General features: G+C 37.9%; 1 protein-coding gene across 9 annotated transcripts in view; it reads left to right on the top strand.

Annotated features, from left to right (window-relative positions):
- The window catches only part of MAGI2 (membrane associated guanylate kinase, WW and PDZ domain containing 2), a 1,357,470-nt gene that overhangs the window by 359,605 nt on the left and 976,609 nt on the right, over positions 1-21,256 (top strand). For 8 of the 9 annotated variants that reach the window (XM_067746035.1, XM_067746031.1, XM_067746038.1 and 5 more), the window contains exon 2: positions 12,623-12,739. In XM_067746035.1, coding sequence (XP_067602136.1) covers positions 12,623-12,739 — 117 coding nt within the window. Of the gene's footprint in view, positions 1-12,620; positions 12,740-21,256 lie in introns of those variants that run through there. The other variant, XM_067746032.1, reaches the window with a different exon arrangement.

Genomic DNA, 21,256 nt, shown 5'->3' with positions numbered 1-21,256 from the left:
TAAGAAAGGTGACCAGGACATGGAAGTTCAGAGGAGTGAGAAGACTTCTGGCCAAAAGATCACAAGGAAGGCCAAGGGGAGGATAATTTTAAGTTGAAGGATGCATATGAATTCCACTGGTAGTATCAAAGGGAGGACTTTCTTATCTGTGATTTTTTTTTTTTTTTTTTTTTTTTTTCAGTACGCGGGCCTCTCACTGTTGTGGCCTCTCCCGTTGCGGAGCACAGGCTCCGGACGCACAGGCTCAGCGGCCATGGCTCACGGGTCCAGCCGCTCCACGGCATGTGGGATCTTCCCGGACCGGGGCACGAACCCGTGTCCCCTGCATCGGCAGGGGGACTCTCAACCACTGCGCCACCAGGGAAGCCCTGTGATGTTTTTAATTTGAAAACAACAAAGGGGAAGTTGAAGAAATTGGCTAGAAAAACACAGGAAGGGGGCAATTCTGTATATCCAGGAAGCAAAAGTGATGGGTAGATTTTTCAGGGTGCTACTTTCAGGATGCATGCACTCGCATGCACATCCTTGGGTGACTCCACTTATAAAGACAACTCCTGGAAAAGAAACTTTATTTGGATAAGAGAGAACAGGGAAAACTGACTAAAAGTCTGACTACATTTATACAGAATGAGAGAGATACAGTGACTTGAAAAGGGAAATCAGGGTACTGTTACTAAAAGAAGGTATCATAAGATAAAGCATAAATATGGGTGAAAAAAATAAAGCACAAACAAATCAAATGCCCACTTCAGAATTTTATGGAGTGTAAGGAAAAAAAAAATGAGGTATAGAGAAGGAAGAATAAGTACGGTCAATAGAATGTTAGAGTAGCCTCATTTGGCTAAATCACAGGATGAATAAATTACATCAGAATGAACCAGACTTTGGCTTGCTGCTCATCTCCATCTTCTTTTTCATACACACCCAGCACCATACAAATCAGTGAATTACTCTCCCCAGTTTACAAGTTTTTAAGGTGCATACTGATTTGAGAAACAGTTGACTCAAGGGACAGGAAAATTTGAGCCAATGGTTATGCCCACAAATGAGGGATGGGACTACTCTCACCAGCTATTAGCAGTCAGACTCTTGGCACAAACAATATAGAGCCTGGTGTATTTCTCCCTCAACCTTAGGAAGATTGTCTGGCTTTGGCTACATCACTAAAACAAACAATTTTTCTTAAGGAATATGCCAAGGAGATTCTGTCCATCTGAGCCAAGCTGTAACTTCTTCCTTTGCTTCCTCTATCTGGGCATTCAAGCAGGGGAGGGAACAAAGCAGTTCTTCTGGGAGCATTTCTGAAAAGTATAGAAACTACAGAGATGCACACCATTTTCAAGTGGTAACATTTAGAGTTTTCTCCTCAAATAATCTATTGGATTTGCTCCCTGATTCTTCTTCCACTCCCCACCCCATCTTTGCTCTGAGCCCAGTGCCAAATAATTTGTGTGAGCTTCACTTTCTTCATTTGCAAATGAAGAGTTTGGATTAGGTTCTCTCCTAAGGGTTCTTCTTAGGTTATACTTTGATATCAGATTGAAAAGCTTGTTTGGGGTCATGTTGAGAAAATTGTTGACTACTTTGGACTAAGAAGTTTGGTCTTCAGACTGTAGATTATGAAAATTAGGTACATGTTATTTAGAAGCAGAATCATAGGCTTTATATTTTTCCCAGATCTCTTTTTGGCAAATGTGTAATTTGAGAAAGTATTATATCTTTTAATCTACTATTTTATTTTGTAAAATAATTTTTTTCACAGTTAAGTAAAATTACTCAATAATTTTTAAAATATAATAGTAAGCAAGAACCACTGAATTGTTTTGAAGAGTACAATGGCTAAGGCATGCAATGCAATGATGAACTTGGCAGTGCTATGCTTGACAGAATGATTGATGTAGGTATTCTCTAAGCTACCAAATCTAGGTATTACTAACAAATGACAAAACAGAAACTCTACAAACAATAATGATAAAACCAAAAATTATAACTATGACAAGATAGAAGATAATATTTTTTATTTTAATTATATATAACATTTACTGGACACTCAGTATGTGGCATTCTTTATTTTTTAGCTTGCTTTAAGATGTTAACTTATATACCTGAAATCAGGTAGTCTTAAGAGCCAGGCTCTATTTTTCAGCTCAGCCATTGCCCACTATCCATTGCTTAATCCTTCTTCAAGTGAAATTTCGAATTAAGGAAAAATATGCATTTAAAAGTATGTATTTATATATACATAAAATATGTATACATATTATGTATACATATGTATGCGAAACGTTTCTATACATCTAATATGTTGATTGGGGTCATGTATAGTTGCAAACATAAATCATAATAGTTTTAGAAAATGACTATTTCCTTTTTCTCTTATAACAAGATATCCTAAGATATGTAGTGGCCAATATTATTTTAACTGCTCAGTGAAGCCATCCAGAACCCAGTCTGTTTCTAACTTTACTACAATATCCTTAGCATGTTGGATTTTTCCCTTGTCCATCTCCCTTTGTGGTTTGTGGTCAGAATATCAAGTCTACGAGAGAGCAGAGGGGCCGTGGAAGTCCCAAAGAGGAATACCCAGTCTAGCCAAGATTGACTGGATGAGAAGGGTCGTGATATCAGATATAAACTCTTGTTCAATGAATAAGAAAACCCTCCTTCTGTGTTAGGTCTCAATGGCCAGGACATAGCTGCTGGAAGCTTCAAGGGCAGCTAGGGAGGCAGGGAACTAGATTGTATGACAGTTTCAGACAACCGTGATCCATGTCCTGGGTCTGAGAATGTTTGGGCCTGAAGCTAAATCAAGGTTCTAAATAAAAAAAAAAAAAAAAATAGAGGAAAGAATGTTGGATAGGCAACCAGCAGAATATTCCATAATAAGGTAGTGGGTAAATAAAATTGCCTTACATGAAAAATGCTATGATGAATTGTGAAGGATGATAACGTATTTTTGAAATATGAGGCCAAGAAAGACCTTCCAAAACAAATGTGGCAATTCATTTTAGTTAATAAAAGAAAGTTTATATTAATTCTCAGAAGCTTCAGCAGGTTTTTCCATGGCAAAAAAGATACATCCAGTCTTTGAATGAATAGACAGTCATTTTTTGTTGTTGTTGTTTTCTTAGGAAAATAAACTTTTGAGAGGGCTAATGTGGTATTTTTCTAGTAGAAGAAATGGTTTAAATTGATAATGTATTTTCAGGGGCAAGAATCATCTTGGACTACAAAATGTGGGCTTATCCACATTATATTAGGTGAGTGATTCTAGCTTACTTTAGTGGACAGACTACATCTGTTGTTCTATAGTTAGCATTTTCTTGGGCTGCCAGAAAACATCTCATCACTTGGCATGTCCCTCATATTAGACAGAAAGATAACGAGAAGAGAGGTGGAGTACAGGTGATGAAGGATCTGTAGACTCAGAACTCGGCAGAAACGACAGCTGAGAACAGTCAGGAATGGTGATTGCTCCGCAGCTGTATTGAATTAGCAAGGGTAGGCATGTTTTCTGACTGGGAAAGAACAAGGGAGGAAAACAGAACTTCAGAATTTCAGGATTTCTAATTTTTAACTAATTCAGTGTGATGTCAGTAAGTCTAAGACCCATGGAAACGCAGAGCATTTGGAGATGTAAACAATAGGTAATTGTTGATATATGCGATGGTGGTTTCAAGTGATTTTCATTTCTGAGTGTTCCAGTTCTTTGACTGAAAAAAAATTGAATTTGGAAAATAACATGTGCAAGCTCCTATCATTTGTTTTCTGCTATCATATTATATTGGGTGGAAAAGTAAATTGATACTATTGACTAAAATATATGAGAAACTTTGGAGAGTAAGAATTTTGATAGTTCAGTTAAAAATACTATTTTGTATGGTATCTTGCTCAGGCTGTACCAGCAGATTAGAGGCAACTGAAACAATGAATATGGGAACTTCAGAAATGTAGCGATATATAGTTTTCAAATATATTTACTATTTGTGTAAAACATTATATGCACGCCCACGTAAGGCTATTTTTAAAATTTTTTTTATAGATTTGAATCTCATTTTTTTATTATTATTTTATTTTTACATCTTCATTGGAGTATAATTGCTTTACAATGGTATGTCACTTTCTGCTTTATAAGAAACTGAATCAGTTATACATATACATATGTTCGCATATCTCTTCCTTCTTGCGTCTCCCTCCCTCCCACCCTTCCTATTCCACCCCTCCAGGCGGTCGCAAAGCACTGAGCTGATCTCCCTGTGCTATGCGGCTGCTTCCCACTAGCTATCTACCTTACGTTTGGTAGTGTATATATGTCCATGCCTCTCTCGTGCTTTGTCACAGCTTACCCTTCCCCCTTCCCATATCCTCAAGTCCATTCTCTAGTAGGTCTGTGTCTTTATTCCTGTCTTACCCCTAGGTGCTTCATGACATTTTTTCTTCTTAAATTCCATATATATATATGTGTTAGCATATGGTATTTGTCTTTCTCTTTCTGACTTACTTCACTCTGTATGACAGACTCTAGGTCTATCCACCTCATTACAGATAGCTCAATGTCATTTCTTTTTATGGCTGAGTAATATTCCATTGTATATATGTACCACATCTTCTTTATCCATTCATCCGATGATGGACACTTAGGTTGTTTCCATCTCCGGGCTATTGTAAATAGAGCTGCAATGAACATTTCGGTACATGGCTCTTTATGAATTATGGTTTTCTCAGGGTATATGCCCAGTAGTGGGATTGCTGGGTCATATGGTAGTTCTATATGTAGATTTTTAAGGAACTTCCATACTGTTCTCCACAGTGGCTGTATGAATTTACATTCCCACCAACAGTGCAAGACGGTTCCCTTTACTCCCTTATCGTTTCTAGATTTTTTGATGATGGCCATTCTGACTGGTGTGAGATGACATCTCCTTGTAGTTTTGATTTGCACTTCTCTAATGATTAATGATGTTGAGCATTCTTTCATGTATTTGTTGGCAGTCTGTATATCTTCTTTGGAGAAATGTCTATTTAGGTCTTCTGCCCAATTTTGGATTGGGTTGTTTGTTTTTTGTTATTGAGCTGCATGAGCTGCTTATAAATTTTGGAAATTAATCCTTTGTCAGTTACTTCATTTGCAAATATTTTCTCCCATTCTGAGGGTTGTCTTTTGGTCTTGTTTATGGTTTCCTTTGCTGTGCAAAAGCTTTTAAGTTTCATTAGGTCCCATTTGTTTATTTTTGTTTTTATTTCCATTTCTCTAGGAGGTGGGTCAAAAAGGATCTTGCTGTGATTTATGTCATAGAGTGTTCTGCCTCTGTTTTCCTCTAAGAGTTTGATAGTTTCTGGCCTTACATTTAGGTCTTTAATCCATTTTGAGCTTATTTTTGTGAATGGTGTTAGGGAGTGATCTAATCTCATACTTTTACATGTACCAGTCCAGTTTTCCCAGCACCACTTATTGAAGAGGCTGTCCTTTCTCCACTGTACATTCCTGCCTCCTTTATCAAAGATAAGGTGACAATATGTGCGTGGGGTTATCTCTGGGCTTTCTATTCTGTTCCATTGATCTATCTTTCTGTTTTTGCGCCAGTACCATACTGTCTTGAACACTGTAGCTTTGTAGTATAGTCTGAAGTCAGGGAGCCTGATTCCTCCAGCTCCGTTTTTCGTTCTCAAGATTGCTTTGGCTATTCGGGGTATTTTGTGTTTCCATACAAATTGCAAAATTTGTTGTTCTAGTTCTGTGCAAAATGCCAGTGGTAGTTTGATAGGGATTGCATTGAATCTGTAGATTGCTTTGGGTAGTAGAGTCATTTTCACAATGTTGATTCTTCCAATCCAAGAACATGGTATATCTCTCCATCTATTTGTATCATCTTTAATTTCTTTCATCAATGTCTTATAATTTTCTGCATACAGGTCTTTTGTCTCCTTAGGTAGGTTTATTCCTAGGTATTTTATTCGTTTTGTTGCAATGGTAAATGGGAGTGTTTTCTTGTTTTAACTTTCAGATTTTTCATCATTAGTGTATAGGCATACAAGACATTTCTGTGCATTAATTTTGTATCCTGCTACTTTACCAAATTCATTGATTAGCTCTAGTAGTTTTCTGGTAGCATCTTTAGGATTCTCTATGTATAGTATCATGTCATCTGCAAACAGTGACAGCTTTACTTCTTCTTTTCCAATTTGGATTCCTTTTATTTCCTTTTCTTCTCTGATTGTTGTGGCTAAAACTTCCAAAACTATGTTGAATAAGGGTGGTGAGAGTGGGCAACCTTGTCTTGTTCCTGATCTTGGTGGAAATGCTTTCAGTTTTTCACCATTGAGGATGATGTTGGCTGTGGGCTTGTCATATATGGCCTTTATTATGTTGAGGAAAGTTCCCTCTATGCCTGCTTTCTGCAGGGTTTTTATCATAAATTGGTGTTGAATTTTGTCGAAAGCTTTCTCTGCATCTATTGAGATGATCATGTGGTTTTTCTTCTTCAATTTGTTAATATGGTGTATCACGTTGATTGATTTGCATATATTGAAGAATCCTTGCTTTCCTGGAATAAACCCCACTTGATCATGGTGCATGATCCTTTTAATGTGCTGTTGGGTTCTGTTTGCCAGTATTTTGTTGAGGATTTTTGCATCTATGTTCACCAGTGATATTGGCCTGTAGTTTTCTTTCTTTGTGACATCCTTGTCTGGTTTTCGTATCAGGGTGATGGTGGCCTCATAGAATGAGTTTGGGAGTGTTCCTCCCTCTGCTATATTTTGGAAGAGTTTGAGAAGGATAGGTGTTAGCTCTTCTCTAAATGTTTGATAGAATTCGCCTGTGAAGCCATCTGGTCCTGGGCTTTTCTTTGTTGGAAGATTTTTAATCACAGTTTCAATTTCATCACTTTTGATTGGTCTGTTCATATTTTCTATTTCTTCCTGATTCAGTCTTGGCAGGTTGTGCATTTCTAAGAATTTGTCCATTTCTTCCAGGTTGTCCATTTTATTGGCATAGAGTTGCTTGTAGTAATCTCTCATTATCTTTTGTATTTCTTCAGTGTCAGTTGTTACTTCTCCTTTTTCATTTCTAATTCTATTGATTTGAGTCTTCTCCTTTTTTTCTTGATGAGTCTGGCTAATGGTGTATCAATTTTGTTTATCTTCTCAAAGAACCAGATTTAGTTTTATTGATCTTTGCTATCGTTTCCTTCATTTCTTTTTCATTTATTTCTGATCTGATTTTTATGATATCTTTCCTTCTGCTAACTTTGGGGTTGTTTTGTTCTTCTTTCTCTAATTGCTTTAGGTGCAAGGTTAGGTTGTTTATTCGAGATGTTTCCTGTTTCTTAAGGTAGGATTGTATTGCTATAAACTTCCCTCTTAGAACTGCTTTTGCTGCATCCCATAGGTTTTGGGTCATCGTGTCTCCATTGTCATTTGTTTCTAGGTATTTTTTAATTTCCTCTTCGATTTCTTCAGTGATCACTTCGTTATTAAGTAGTGTATTGTTTAGCCTCCATGTGTTTGTATTTTTTACAGATCTTTTCCTGTAATTGATATCTAGTCTCACAGCGTTGTGGTCGGAAAAGATACTTGATACAGTTTCAATTTTCTTAAATTTACCAAGGCTTGATTTGTGACCCCAGATATGATCTATCCTGGAGAATGTTCCATGAGCACTTGAGAAAAATGTGTGTTCTGTTGTTTTTGGATGGAATGTCCTATAAATATCAATTACGTCCGTCTTGTTTAATGTATCATTTAAAGCTTGTGTTTCCTTATTTATTTTCATTTTGGATGATCTGTCCATTGGTGAAAGTGGGGTGTTAAAATACCCTACTATGAATGTGTTACTGTCGATTTCCCCTTTTATGGCTGTTAGTATTTGCCTTATGTATTGAGGTGCTCCTATGTTGGGTGCATAAATATTTACAATTGTTATATCTTCTTCTTGGATCGATCCCTTGATCATTATGCAGTGTCCTTCTTTGTCTCTTGTAATAGTCTTTATTTTAAAGTCTATTTTGTCTGATATGAGAATTGCTACTCCAGCTTTCTTTTGGTTTCCATTTGCATGAAATATCTTTTTCCATCCCCTTACTTTCAGTCTGTGTGTGTCTCTAGGTCTGAAGTGGGTCTCTTGTAGACAGCAAATATATGGGTCTTGTTTTTGTATCCATTCCGCCAATCTGTGTCTTTTGGTTGGACCATTTAATCCATTTACATTTAAGGTAATTATTGATATGTATGTTCCTGTTCCCATTTTCTTAATTGTTTTGGTTTCATTATTGTAGGTCTTTTCCTTTTCTTGTGTTTCTTGCCTAGAGAAGTTCCTTTAGCAGTTGTTATAAATCTGGTTTTGTGGTGCTGAACTCTCTCAGCTTTTGCTTGTCTGTAAAGATTTTAATTTCTCCATCAAATCGGAATGAGATCCTTGCTGGGTAGAGTAATCTTGGTTGCAGGTTTTTCTCCTTCATCACTTTAAATATGACCTGCCAGTCCCTTCTGGCTTGCAGAGTTTCTGCTGAAAGATTAGCTGTTAACCTTATGGGGTTCCCTTGTGTGTTATTTGTTGTTTTTCCCTTGCTGCTTTTAATATGTTTTCTTTGTATTTAATTTTTGACATTTTAATTAATATGTGTCTTGGCGTATTTCTCCTTGGATTTATTTTGTGTGGGACTCTCTGTGCTTTCTGGATTTGATTAACTATTTCCTTTCCCACATTAATGAAATTTTCAACTATAATCTCTTCAAATATTTTCTCAGTCCCTTTCTTTTTCTCTTCTTCTTCTGGAACCCGTATAATTCGAATGTTGGTGCGTTTAATGTTGTCCCAGAGGTCTCTGAGACTGTCCTCAGGTCTTTTCATTCTTTTCTCTTTATTCTGCTCTGCAGCAGTTATTTCCACTCTTTTATCTTCCAGGTCACTTATCCGTTCTTCTGCCTCAGTTATTCTGCTATTGATCCCATCTAGAGTATTTTTTATTTCATTTATTGTGTTGTTCATCATTGCTTGTTTCATCTTTAGCTCTTCTAGGTCCTTCTTAAATGTTTCTTTCATTTTGTCTATTCTATTTCCAAGATTTTGGATCAACCTTACTATCATTATTCTGAATTCTTTTTCAGGTAGACTGCCTGTTTCCTCTTCATTTGTTAGGTCTGGTGGGTTTTTATCTTGCTCCTTCATCTGCTGTGTGTTTTTCTCATTTGCTGTGAAGTCTTCTCATTTTGCTTATCTTACTGTGTTTGGCGTCTCCTTTTTGCAGGCTGCAGGTTCGTAGTTCCCGTTGTTTTTGGTGTCTGTCCCCAGTGGCTAAGGTTGGTTCAGTGGGTTGTGTAGGCTTCCTGGTGGAGGGGACTGGTGTGTGTGTTCTGGTGGTGAGGCTGGATCTTGTGTTTCTGGTGGGCAGGTCCACGTCTGGTGGTGTGCTTTGGGGTGTCTGTGGACTTATTGTGATTTTAGGCAGCCTCTCTGCTAATGGGTGGGGTTGTGTTCCTGTCTTGGTAGTTGTTTGGCATAGGATGTCCAGCACTGTAGCTTGCTGGTCGTTGAGTGAAGCTGGGTGCTGGTGTTGAGATGGAGATCTCTGGGAGATTTTCGCCGTTTGATATTATGTGGAGCCGGGAGGTCTCTTGTGGACCAGTGTCATGAAGTTGGCTCTCCCACCTCAGAGGCACAGCACAGACTCCTGGCTGCAGCAAGAGCCTTTCATCCACACGGCTCAGAATACAAGGGAGAAAAAGTAGAAAGAAAGAATTAGTAGAAGAAGAAAGAAAGAAAGAGAGAGAGAGAGAGGGAGGGAGGGAGGGAGAGAGGGAGAGAGGGAGGGAGGAAGGGAGGGAGGGAGAGGAAGGGAGGGAGGGAGGGAGGGAGAGAGAGAGAAAGAAAGAAAGAAAGGAGGGAGGGAGGGAGGGAGGGATAAAGGAGGGAAGGAAGGATAAAAGAAAGAAATAATATAAGGTAAAATAAAATAAAGTAAGATAAAATATAATAAAGTTATTAAAATTAAAAAATTAAGGAAAAAAAATTAAAAACCAAGCCAAAACAAAAAAAACGGACGGATAGAACCCTAGGACAAATGGTGGAAGCAAAGCTATACAGACAAAATCTCACACAGAAGCATACACACACATACACACTCACAAAAAGAGGAAAAGGGGAAAAAATCATAAATCTTGCTCTCAAAGTCCACCTCCTCAATTTGGGGTGATTCATTGTCTATTCAGGTATTCCACAGGTGCAGGGTACATCAAGTTGATTGTGGAGATTTAATCCGCTGCTCCTGAGACTGCTGGGAAAGATTTTCCTTTCTCTTCTTTGTTCGCACAGCTCCCGGAGCTCAGCTTTGGATTTGACCCCACCTCTGTGTGTAGGTCACCGGAGGGCATCTGTTCTTCGCTCAGACAAGACGGGGTTAAAGGAACCGCTGATTCGGGGGCTCTGGCTCACTCAGGCGGGGGGAGGGAGGGATACGGAGTGTGGGGCAGGCCTGCGGTGGCAGAGGCCGGCGTTGCACCACCCTGAGGCGCGCCGTGCGTTCTCCCGGGGGAGTTGTCCCTGGGTCCTGGGACCCTGGCAGTGGCGGGCTGCACAGGCTCCCCGGAAGGGCAGTGTGGAAAGTGACCTGTGCTCGCACACAGGCTTCTCGGTGGTGGCAGCAGCAGCCTTAGCATCTCATGCCCGTCTCTGGGGTCCGCGCTTTTAGCCGTGGCTCGCGCCCGTCTCTGGAGCTCCTTTAAGCGTCTCTCTTAATCCCCTCTCCTCGCGCACCAGGAAATAAAGAGGGAAGAAAAAGTCTCTTGCCTCTTCGGCAGGTCCAGACTTTTCCCCGGACTCCCTCCCGGCTAGCCGTGGTTCACTAACCCCCTGCAGGCTGTGTTCACGCCGCCAACACCCGTCCTCTCCTGGCGCTCCGACCGAAGCCTGAGCCTCAACTCCCAGCCCCCCCCGCCCCGGCGGGTGAGCAGACAAGCCTTTCGGGCTGGTGAGTGCCGGTCAGTACCGATCCTCTGTGCAGGAATCCCTCCGCTTTGCCCTCCACACCCCTGTGGCTGCGCTCTCCTCCGCGGCCCCGAAGCTTTCCCCCTCCGCCACCCGCAGTCTCCGCCCGCGAAGGGGCTTCCTAGTGTGTACAAACCTTTCCTCCTTCGCAGCTCCCTCCCACTGGTGCAGGTCCCGTCCCTATCCTTTTGTCTCTGTTTATTCTTTTTTCTTTTGCCTTACTCAGGTACGTGGGGGGAGTTTCTTGCCTTTTGGGAGGTCTGAGGTCTTCTGCCAGCGTTCAGTAGGTGTTCTGTAGGAGTTGTTCCACGTGTAGATGTATTTCTGGTGTATCTTTGGGGACGAAGGTGATCTCCGCGTCTTACACTTCCGCCATCTTTCCGGAAGCCATGCCTCACTTTTGTTGGAATCAGTCAGCAAAACCTTTTTCGAAACCCGAAATTCTCCACACCTCCTACCTTTCGCGCCGCCCTAGTCTCGAAGCTCCCGCCACTGCTCCTCAGGCCGGATCCCCGTGGGAGGACCCGTGGGCTGCGTCCATAAGGCTATTTTATGTGGTCATGGTGGTTCAAATAGATTGATAATGAATTATAATTTTGAGATTCAAAAGGATTTGAAGAAAATATGATTTTTGTAACTATTACAGACATCCTATTTCCTCTATCTGTAATTCTTTGTCTTGGCTCAATTACCCTAATATGTTTGAAAAGATCAGGGTTTTAGAAATTCTTATTTATATTTTTATAAGTATTTTGATTTATAATTCATTCTTCCAAGTATAAGAATATGAAGGGCCTTAGATAAATCTTCATAATTTAACATAATTATCATTAAATATGAAAATAATCTTTGATAGATTCACAGTATTGATTTTCTTACCTGTAGCCCAGTTTGTTTTTCATTAGATTATAATGAAAAATGTACTCAAAATTATGTTATTATTATTTCTATAATAATAATAATAAAATTTAAAAATACCTAAAGTCTTTCAAACATTGTCTGTAGTTAAAAACATCTGCACATATTTTATATGGCAGATACATTATTTTGATTCATTTTATAAAGGTAGTAAAACATTTATATTGGTGTAATTCTTTTTCTTTTAACTTCTTTATCACCCTACTTATCTAAATCCAGAGTAACTTTAAATAGCTGAAAAACCTTTTCAAACCTTGAAGACATACTAAGTGAAATAAGCCTGTCACAAATGGCAAATATTATACGATTCCACTTGTCTAAGATACCTAGAGTGGTCAAATTCAAAGGCAGAAAGACTGGGAGAAAGGGAGAGTGGGACGTAAAAAAAGAAGTCTTTTTAGCCATGCAATGAGATACACTATGGCATTTTAGTATGATTTCAGTTCAAGAGTACCATGTGTCCTTTGCCGTAATAAAGACTTCATTCTAAATGAAAAACAAAGAGTGCATGTAAAACACTGAGCACTGACTGAGTGGCTAATTGTTATCTTAGTGAATGTTATCTTTTATTATTATGGGCAGCAAATGTTTCAGAAGGTCAAAAGAGCAATGTGAAATAATGCATGTTTTAAATGGCTTCATGAGTATGTTTATGACAGATCAAATTACATAGTTAAAATATTTTCCAACATCCTTTATTAAGAAACTGTATTATTCTAGGAGGAATTGTTGATAAGGATCTTCGTCACTACCTCAACTTACGATTTCAGAAGGGTTCTGTGGACCACGAACTTCAGCAAATCATTCGTGACAACCTCTACCTCCGCACAGTGCCATGTGAGTAACAGGCAATTTTTTTTTCCTATGGTAACAGATAAATGTTCACTGTATATTCATTGTTTAATTTAAAAGAAAAGTCCAATTGCACTGATTTTTTAAATGGTGGACTTTTGGAATAGACAATTTATTTGAGATATGGAAGTTTTAAATGCAAAAGCTTGTAACTGCAGTTGTGTGGTTTATGATGATGTCATAGCCAGAAGAGACATGATTTTCAAGCTATAAAGCCTAACTTCTCAAGTTAGTATGGAGAAATATTAGTTCTAGTCCAGGATGTTGGTGATTTCAGAATGAATCATAATTGGGGTAGAACTCCACACAGGGAGACAAGAGAATGCAAATTCAATTCATTAGCTGAAACAGCTATTTCATAGATGGAATCTACACAGTAACTCCCAATCTCATCACTGGTTTGCAGCAGGGGAGTCTTACAAGTGGAAAGGAAATTATGCATTGGAAAGTAAAGTTAAATGTTCTGTAACTCTGAGAAAGTGATAACGTTGAGTGTTGGGCACATATTTCTTAATATACAGCCTATAGAAATTCACAACAATCCCTGATTATGAGCAGGTGCTACTTCAAAAGAGAGGAATTGGTAAAATGATAAAATTCACAAATCAACTTTTTAGTACCTGCTTCAGCTCATTTGAGAATCTTCTGTTTACTTTAGGACAATTCAAGGACGTTTCAAGCCAGGTCCTAGATCCTAGATAGATATCAAAATCAATTTCCTTCAAGGTAGATTCCATGACCTCCAGAAACTTTCCAATATCTATCTGGAAACTCTGATCTGTGAGTGTTGTGTGTGTTCCTTTTGTTTTAGTTTTGTTCTAAACTTTAATAAACTCAAAGATGTGGGCAGTGGAAGGTTGAAATTAAAGAAAGAAAATCTTGGCTGAAATAAGTGAAACAAATAAACCATGTATATATATATATATATATATATATATACACACACACATACATACATATATATAGGTATGTGTATATATATGTATGTATATGTGTGTATATATGTATAAATATATATTTATATATATATGTATATAGTTTCTGGGATTGAACTGCCAGAACTATGTGAAAGGTATGGATTAAGGATGACTATAACAAAATACTGAAAACACACAAAGAAGTGAAATGGATAATTCAGCATCCAACCCTTTTCACCTACACACATCTTAGGAGGGGTGGCCCTTCCCACTGTTAGCACTAAATGTTCATCAAAACAAAAATGCCAGGGCACCACTATCAGACATTCCTAGATGAGAATGCTTATTGATTGACATCTTGTCAGTCCAAATGCTACCTCTGTGAGTGTGTGTTAGTTAAGTGAGTAGACTTTTGGACTCTGAACAGTATGGAGGTTCCTTAAAAAACTACAAATAGAACTACCATATGACCCAGCAATCCCACTACTGGGCATATACCCTGAGAAAACCATAATTCAAAAAGAGTCATGTACCACAATGTTCATTGCAGCTGTATTTACAATAGCTAGGATATGGAAGCAACCTAAGTGTCCATCGACAGATGAATGGATAAAGAAGATGTGGCACATATATACAATGGAATATTACTCATCCATAAAAAGAAACGAAATTGATTTATTTGTAGTGAAGTGGATGGACCTAGAGTCTGTCATACAGAGTGAAGTAAGTCAGAAAGAGAAAAGCAAATACCATATGCTAACACATATATATGGAATCTAAAAATAAAAATGGTTCTGATGAACCTAGGGGCAGGACAGGAATAAAGACACAGATGTAGGGAATGGACTTGAGGACATGGGGAGGGGGAAGGGTAAGCTGGGACGAAGTAAGAGAGTAGCATTGACATATATACGTTACCAAATGTAAAATAGATAGCTAGTGGGAAGCAGCTGCATACCACAGGGAGATCAGCTCGGTGCTTTGTGACCACCTAGAGGGGTGGGATAAGGAGGGTGGGAGGGAGACGCAAGAGGGAGGTGATGTGGGGATATACGTATGCATATAGCTGATTCACTTCATTATACAGCAGAAACTAACACACCACTGTAAAGCAATTATACTCCAATAAATACGTTGAAAAAAAAAACAACAACTAGAAGTTGCAAAAGTGCATTCTTAAGCTTGTAAGTTTGACATTAGAGTGATGGGCAGAGGAAGATGGATTAAAGTAAGTGACTGAACTATTTATAAGGAAATGGGTGGACGCATGTTCAAAACTGTGATGTTGTCAGTGCAGCTGTGTGAATTTATCTTTTGTGACATGAAAGAAAGGAGATCTGAAATACTGAATAAAGAATCCAGGTACTTTATTACATTTAAAAGCTGAGGGAAATAGATAAGAGGCTGACATTCAAGAATATCTGTAATAATAAAAAAAAAAGAATATCTGTAGTCCTTGCTAAGGTGATGACGTAAATAAGAAGTCTTAATTAAATATGAAGATAATAGTAAATTTTGCTTTAGTTAATTAACTTCTTAAATAAGTCCTCTCTCTTCAGAGTTCCAAAGAAATACTATGATGGAAAAATACATATAAAAGTAAAATAACTAGGCTTATATGAGTAAACATAAAGAGGTTCGTGATGTGAATTTGCTACAATGTCATAAATTCAATTAGAAATCCTTGAATAGCTCCTATAAAGGAGATGATTAGAAACTTATTGAATATGAATATTATGATCAAACAATTATTCTTTGAATTTGTAGCCAGCACTCCTAATAGCCTATTCCAATAATACCATTCACTAACAATGCTCTTAACTTGGCATAAAAGTGAAAAAAACATCTAAGATAGATGTGATTCTAATTTATATTATCTATAATCACTTTTTTACTGACGAACTGGACCTGGACAATCTGGCAACTTCACTCAGTATATGTTTTAATGAAATGTTCAGACATTTTCAAAGAGTGTGCAGCAAAGATATGTCAGTAATGTGAAAAATCCTGCTATTGTTTAGAAATTTACATGTGTATCCAGTATATCTATTGGCTTTGAGTATGGAGTGACATTTGTTACATATTCTTTGGGTCAAATAATTCTCATTGGTTTTCAGTACCCAATACCATAATAGGAAAATGTATTATTGAAGAGCTTGTCTCTGCCTTTATATATGCATTCATTAATATGTATACCTCTTGTTTAATTTACTAACAGGAATAGGTCATGGAAACAAAATTGTTGTTAACTTGTAACTATGTTTGGGTGGTTTAACTTGTTTAGTAAGACGAGACCCAACGGAGTAATTCTGCTTACTGCCACCACATTATTCCACCACCACCAACTACTACTAAAAAGAAAGCAGCTGGATTTCCTTAGTGCCTAGTGTGTAAGGGGGAGTTCTGGGACGAGGGCTGCAGAGACTCCCTCCCCTCACACACACACAGTACTCATCCAAATCTTATTGTGAACAACTTAGCTGCTATAACTCCCTCTGAAGGAAATCTGGGCCTGGCTGCTGGCTGATTTCTGAGCTAAGCACGGGAGCGAGGTGGTCAGTTCAAATCTCTACTGGGCCTTAACTGCTTATAATGTAAAATCCCATCAATGTGTTCCCTGCCCCATAAACAAGAGGTGCCTACACTTAGCCTTTGCATTTTGTCTTCCCAGAACCTTATCTCAGAACATAATTCTTCAAAAACATATTTTTTTAAGTTGTGTCTCTAAGCATGGAAGGCAGGACTTGGTCACAGAGACAGGACTGTTGGGCATATAGTGAGCATGAGTGTGTATACACACACACACACACACAAAGAGGCCCTCATGAGATCAGTTCATCATTCTTTCAAACTGAATTATATAGAAAAGATCCTTAGGAACTGATTCTATATTTTCAGTTGTTTTATTGGGAAATATTTTAAATTTATTTGAAGCCAAAAGAAGTACCAGTGTGTATATGCCAAGTAAAAGACAAAAATCAATAAAACTAAAGGCCTAAATTCTTCTATAAAAAGCAAATAAAATGAAAAACATAGATTTAAGGTACGAAAGAAATTACTTTTATGGAAGAGCTGATTGAGGTGTAACTCACAATGATGTTTCTACATATTTAAGCACTTTAAGTTAGTATAACTAAACCATGTTAAAAAGAAGCATGCTCAAGAATAAAATTGTAAGGCTTCTAATGTAGTTTTTTAAATTCTCTGTTATACTAGATTATCTTTCATGGAAAAGCAAATAGAAGCAGACTTAAAATGTTATAGGGACTGTTTTCTTTTAAAAAGAGCAGTTACCAACCCACTGAAAGTTACAGCCATGCAGAGTCAACATCCCTTTGCCCTAATTATATAATCCCATGTAAGACTATGGTCAGAGATAACTATTGGAGAGAAGCTGGTGACCACATATCTATTATAAAGTCTGGAATTAGGGCAGAGCTTTCTAGTATACTTCATGGGGAAAAATAATTTTAATACTTAAGCAAAAATCAGTACTTTTAAAGCTTGCCAAAATATGCTTATTATTCAACAAGGCAATAGTTTTGGTGGGCATGAATGAATCTAATTACTCATAATTTTCATCATGAAGGTTTTAAGCATATGGTAAGAAGTGAGAGTGGAATCAATCTGTGGAATCAAAAAACTAAAATCATCTTCTAACAATGAAATGAAATTCTCTGAGTTGAAGGTGATCAAGAACATGATTAAGTACCCAGAATATCTTTAAGCAGTATAGGCCTCTGTGCTGGAATGGTAGGTTGAACTGTAGGTAGACATGCAGGCATAGGACTAGAGATATAAGATCCAACTGTATTTTAAAACAATATATTGGGCTTCCCTGGTGGCGCAGTGGCTGAGAGTCCGCCTGCCGATGCAGGGGACACAGGTTCGTGCCCCGGTCCGGGAAGATCGCACATGCCGCGGAGCGGCTGGGCCCGTGAGCCATGGCTGCTGAGCCTGCGCGTCTGGAGCCTGTGCTCCGCAACGGGAGAGGCCACAACAGCGAGAGGCCCGCATACTGCAAAAAAAAATAAAAATAAAAATAAATAACAATATATTGCAACAGCTGTATATTACACATCTGTTTCACGTTTAACCTTATTGCTTCAAACAAGAATCATCAATTTAGAGGCTCTTTTTTGAAGTTGCTTTTAGAATATGAATTTTGTTCTTTCACAGTTATTTCAGAATCAAGTTCCAGATTTTTGTTCTTTGAAAATAATTTGGATTTTAAAAAAAAAGCCTAATTATGTTTTGTGCTAAGTGTTGAGAATAAGGGTTATTAGAGAATAAATATGGTTATTAGCAGTGTGAGCCAAAGGAGAAGGAAATCTATAAACAAATGAAACTAAATTTCTTGAGAGATTTATAAACTGCCCCCTGGGAAGCTAGGCCAAAAGGAAAAATTCAAAAGCTTCTGAGCACTATCAAATATTAGAAAAGGTTCTAGTCATTCATATGTATGCCCACCTGGTATATTTATTAGAAATGTGTTGTTGGTTTATAGAAAGCTGTATTAGGTTTGCCCTCTCCCTCTTATCCCTGAGAATAGTAAGATCTAGTTTCATGTCATATATGTGAAAATACCGTAGATTTTTTCTTTTTTTTATTGAACAAAACAAATGCATCTTTCCTACTCATATAGTAACATTCATTGGTTTGGTTGACAGAATACATTATAGGAGAGAAATGGCTTCAAAATGTTTCTTAAAATGGAAAGTCAAGGAACATTAGAAGGAATGGTATTGATTTATCCATTTGACACCACAGGGCGCTAGCTTTAGAATAAAAGAACATATCTGGCACAAAAGAAAAGCAATAAACACCAACAGTGAACAATATTACTGATCTTCTAAACCACATAAAATTCCCTTTGCCGTGACTTGATCAGCTTTTTTTTTGGTTGTGACCCTATCTTTCTTCTTGGTTTTTTTCCCTTTTGGTTTGTATCTCTCTTTCCTCTTCATAAGAGGAAGGCTCTCCATAGGAAGTCTGGGTTTGTGGACCACAGCCGAGAGTATGTATACTCCTGGGCTTCATCGGTTCCAGCAGCTGCCCAAGGAAGAATTGGAGATGGGTGTGTGAAGCCATTTTTCCACCTTTAGAAGAGCCAGTCATCACTTTAAATGGAAAATAGCTCACCTTCCAGGGAGCCCAGAATCTGCTCCCTGCAGACTTAAAGGTTGTAGCCTAGCTGGATATAATTCGGTCAACACACCTCATTGTATGCCTCTTCACTTTTTGAATAGAAAGAATTAGGACTCTAGCAGGTTCAGACCTACCCAAGTTTCCAAAGTCAGCTGATGAGTACACAGGCTGTTGGATAATTGTAGTAGCTGAAGGAAAACTATAGGCAGTGGACACTAGCATTATTACAGGACTTTAAGGCTGTAGATTTGTAGTAGAGCACTCAATCCAAATACACCCGACCAAAAGAACAATGAAAAAAGGAACACTAATTGTGGTTACTGATATCCTTATGTTTAGTGTACTAGTCAGTTATTTGCACATTGCAGTTTAGCCTTGTTAGAGCATAATAAGTAGAAATAACCCTTTGCTTTACCTATTTAGCAACATGGCACTATGGAAAGAGCATTCATCTAAGAATTGAAAACCGTTGGTTCTGGACTGGCTATGCCACTAAGTAACTCTAGAACCTTGGCATAGGCTTTACCTTTGGGACTACGGAGAGAGAGGTAAGGGAATAAAGTGAATTCTAATAGTTCTTTCTGATCTAAAATGCCATCATTTTCAAATTCCGCTGGCTTCCTGTTCTTTATTTTATCATAATTCAAATCAGGTCATCAAATTGGCTTAAAATATTCTGGTTACGTAATGCCCTCAATATTGAGCAGGTGTAAACAGCTTATGGAAACTGAAGATATATCAAATACAGCAGACACTTCAGGGATAAATAAAGAGCTGGGTTTAAATTAAGTGTAGTTCTGGATAAAACAAGCCATGCATGGAATTTCAGATTTTTCTATGAATGTCAAGTTAAGGATGCCATCACAACTCTGATGTTCCTTGAAATCTGCCTTCACTATTCATGAAACTCTGAAATATGATCCAGTCCTAGTAAGTGGATGGGAAAATAAACATAATGAGAAATACAAAGCTTTTAAAATCGCTTTCCTCCTTTGGAATGTGTAATGAGTTGAGACGTGACATAAAGGCTTCTGAAGCATTAGGTGTGTTGTCGTGAAAATGTGATTATAATCTTTATAAGATGTTTAACATGAAATATAGTGTCTTCTAATGTTGAACTGTAATGTGTCACTTATACAAGTGAACGGCCTTGGGAAACACCCAAATAGATCTAGCTAAAGGGAGGTTAAATCAGTGCACACTGTGATCTTTACAACACTATTTAAAAATATAGGCAAGTCAGTAGGGTTTCTCACACAGAGTAATTAAAAGATAAGACTCTATAAGACACTGGTGAAAGAAATCAAAGATGCCACAAACAGATGGAGAGATATACCATGTTCTTGGATTGGAAGAATCAATATTGGGAAAATGACTATACTACCCAAAGCAATCTACAGATTCAATACAATCCCTATCACATTACCAATGGCACTTTTTACAGAAGTAGAACAAAAAATCTTAAAATTTGTATGGAGACACAAAAGACCCCGAATAGCCAAAGCAATCTTGAGGGGAAATAACAGAGCTAGAGGAAGCAGATTCCCTGACTTCAGACTATACTACAAAGCTACAGTAATCAAGACAATATGGTACTGGCACAAAAACAGAAATATAGATCAATAGAACAGGATAGAAAGCCCAGAGATAAACCCATGCACCTGTGGTCAACTAATCTATGACAGAGGGGGCAAGGATGTATAATGGAGAAAAGGCAGCCTCTTCAATAAGTGGTGCTGGGAAAACTGGCCGCTACGTGTAAAAGAATGAAATTAGAACACTCTCTAACAACGGTACACAAAAATAAACTCAAAATGGATTAAAGACCTAAATGTAAGACCGGACACTATAAAATTCTTTGAGGAAAACTTAGGAAGAACACTCTTTGACATAAATCACAGCAAGATATTTTTTGACCCACCTCCTAGAGTAATGGAAATGAAAACATAAACAAAAAAATGAGACCTAATGAAACTTAAAAGCTTTTTCACAGCAAAGGAAACTATAAACTAGATGAAAAGACAACCTTCAGAATTCGAGAAAATATTTGCAAACGAATCAACGGACAAAGGATTAATCTCCAAAATATATGAACAGCTCATGCAGCTCAATATTAAAAAAAAAAAACAGTCCAATTAAAAAATGGGCAGCAGATCTAAATAGACATTTCTCCGAAGAAGACATACAGATAGCCAAGAAGCACATGAAAAGCTTCTCAACATCATTAATTATCAGAGAAATGCAAATCAAAACTACAATGAGGTATCACCTCACACCGGTTAGAATGGGCATCATCAGAAAATCTACAAACAACAAATGCTGGAGAATGTGTGGAGAAAAGGGAACCCTCTTGCCTGTTGGTGGGAATGTAAATTGATATAACCACTATGGAGAACAGTATGGAAGTTCTTTAAAAAATTAAAAATGGAACTACCAT

This window comes from Pseudorca crassidens, chromosome 8, assembly GCF_039906515.1.
Source record: "Pseudorca crassidens isolate mPseCra1 chromosome 8, mPseCra1.hap1, whole genome shotgun sequence".
Classification (NCBI taxonomy): Eukaryota; Metazoa; Chordata; class Mammalia; order Artiodactyla; family Delphinidae; genus Pseudorca; species Pseudorca crassidens.
Note: the sequence above shows the minus strand (reverse complement) of the source record. Positions and strands in the feature narration are given on the sequence as shown.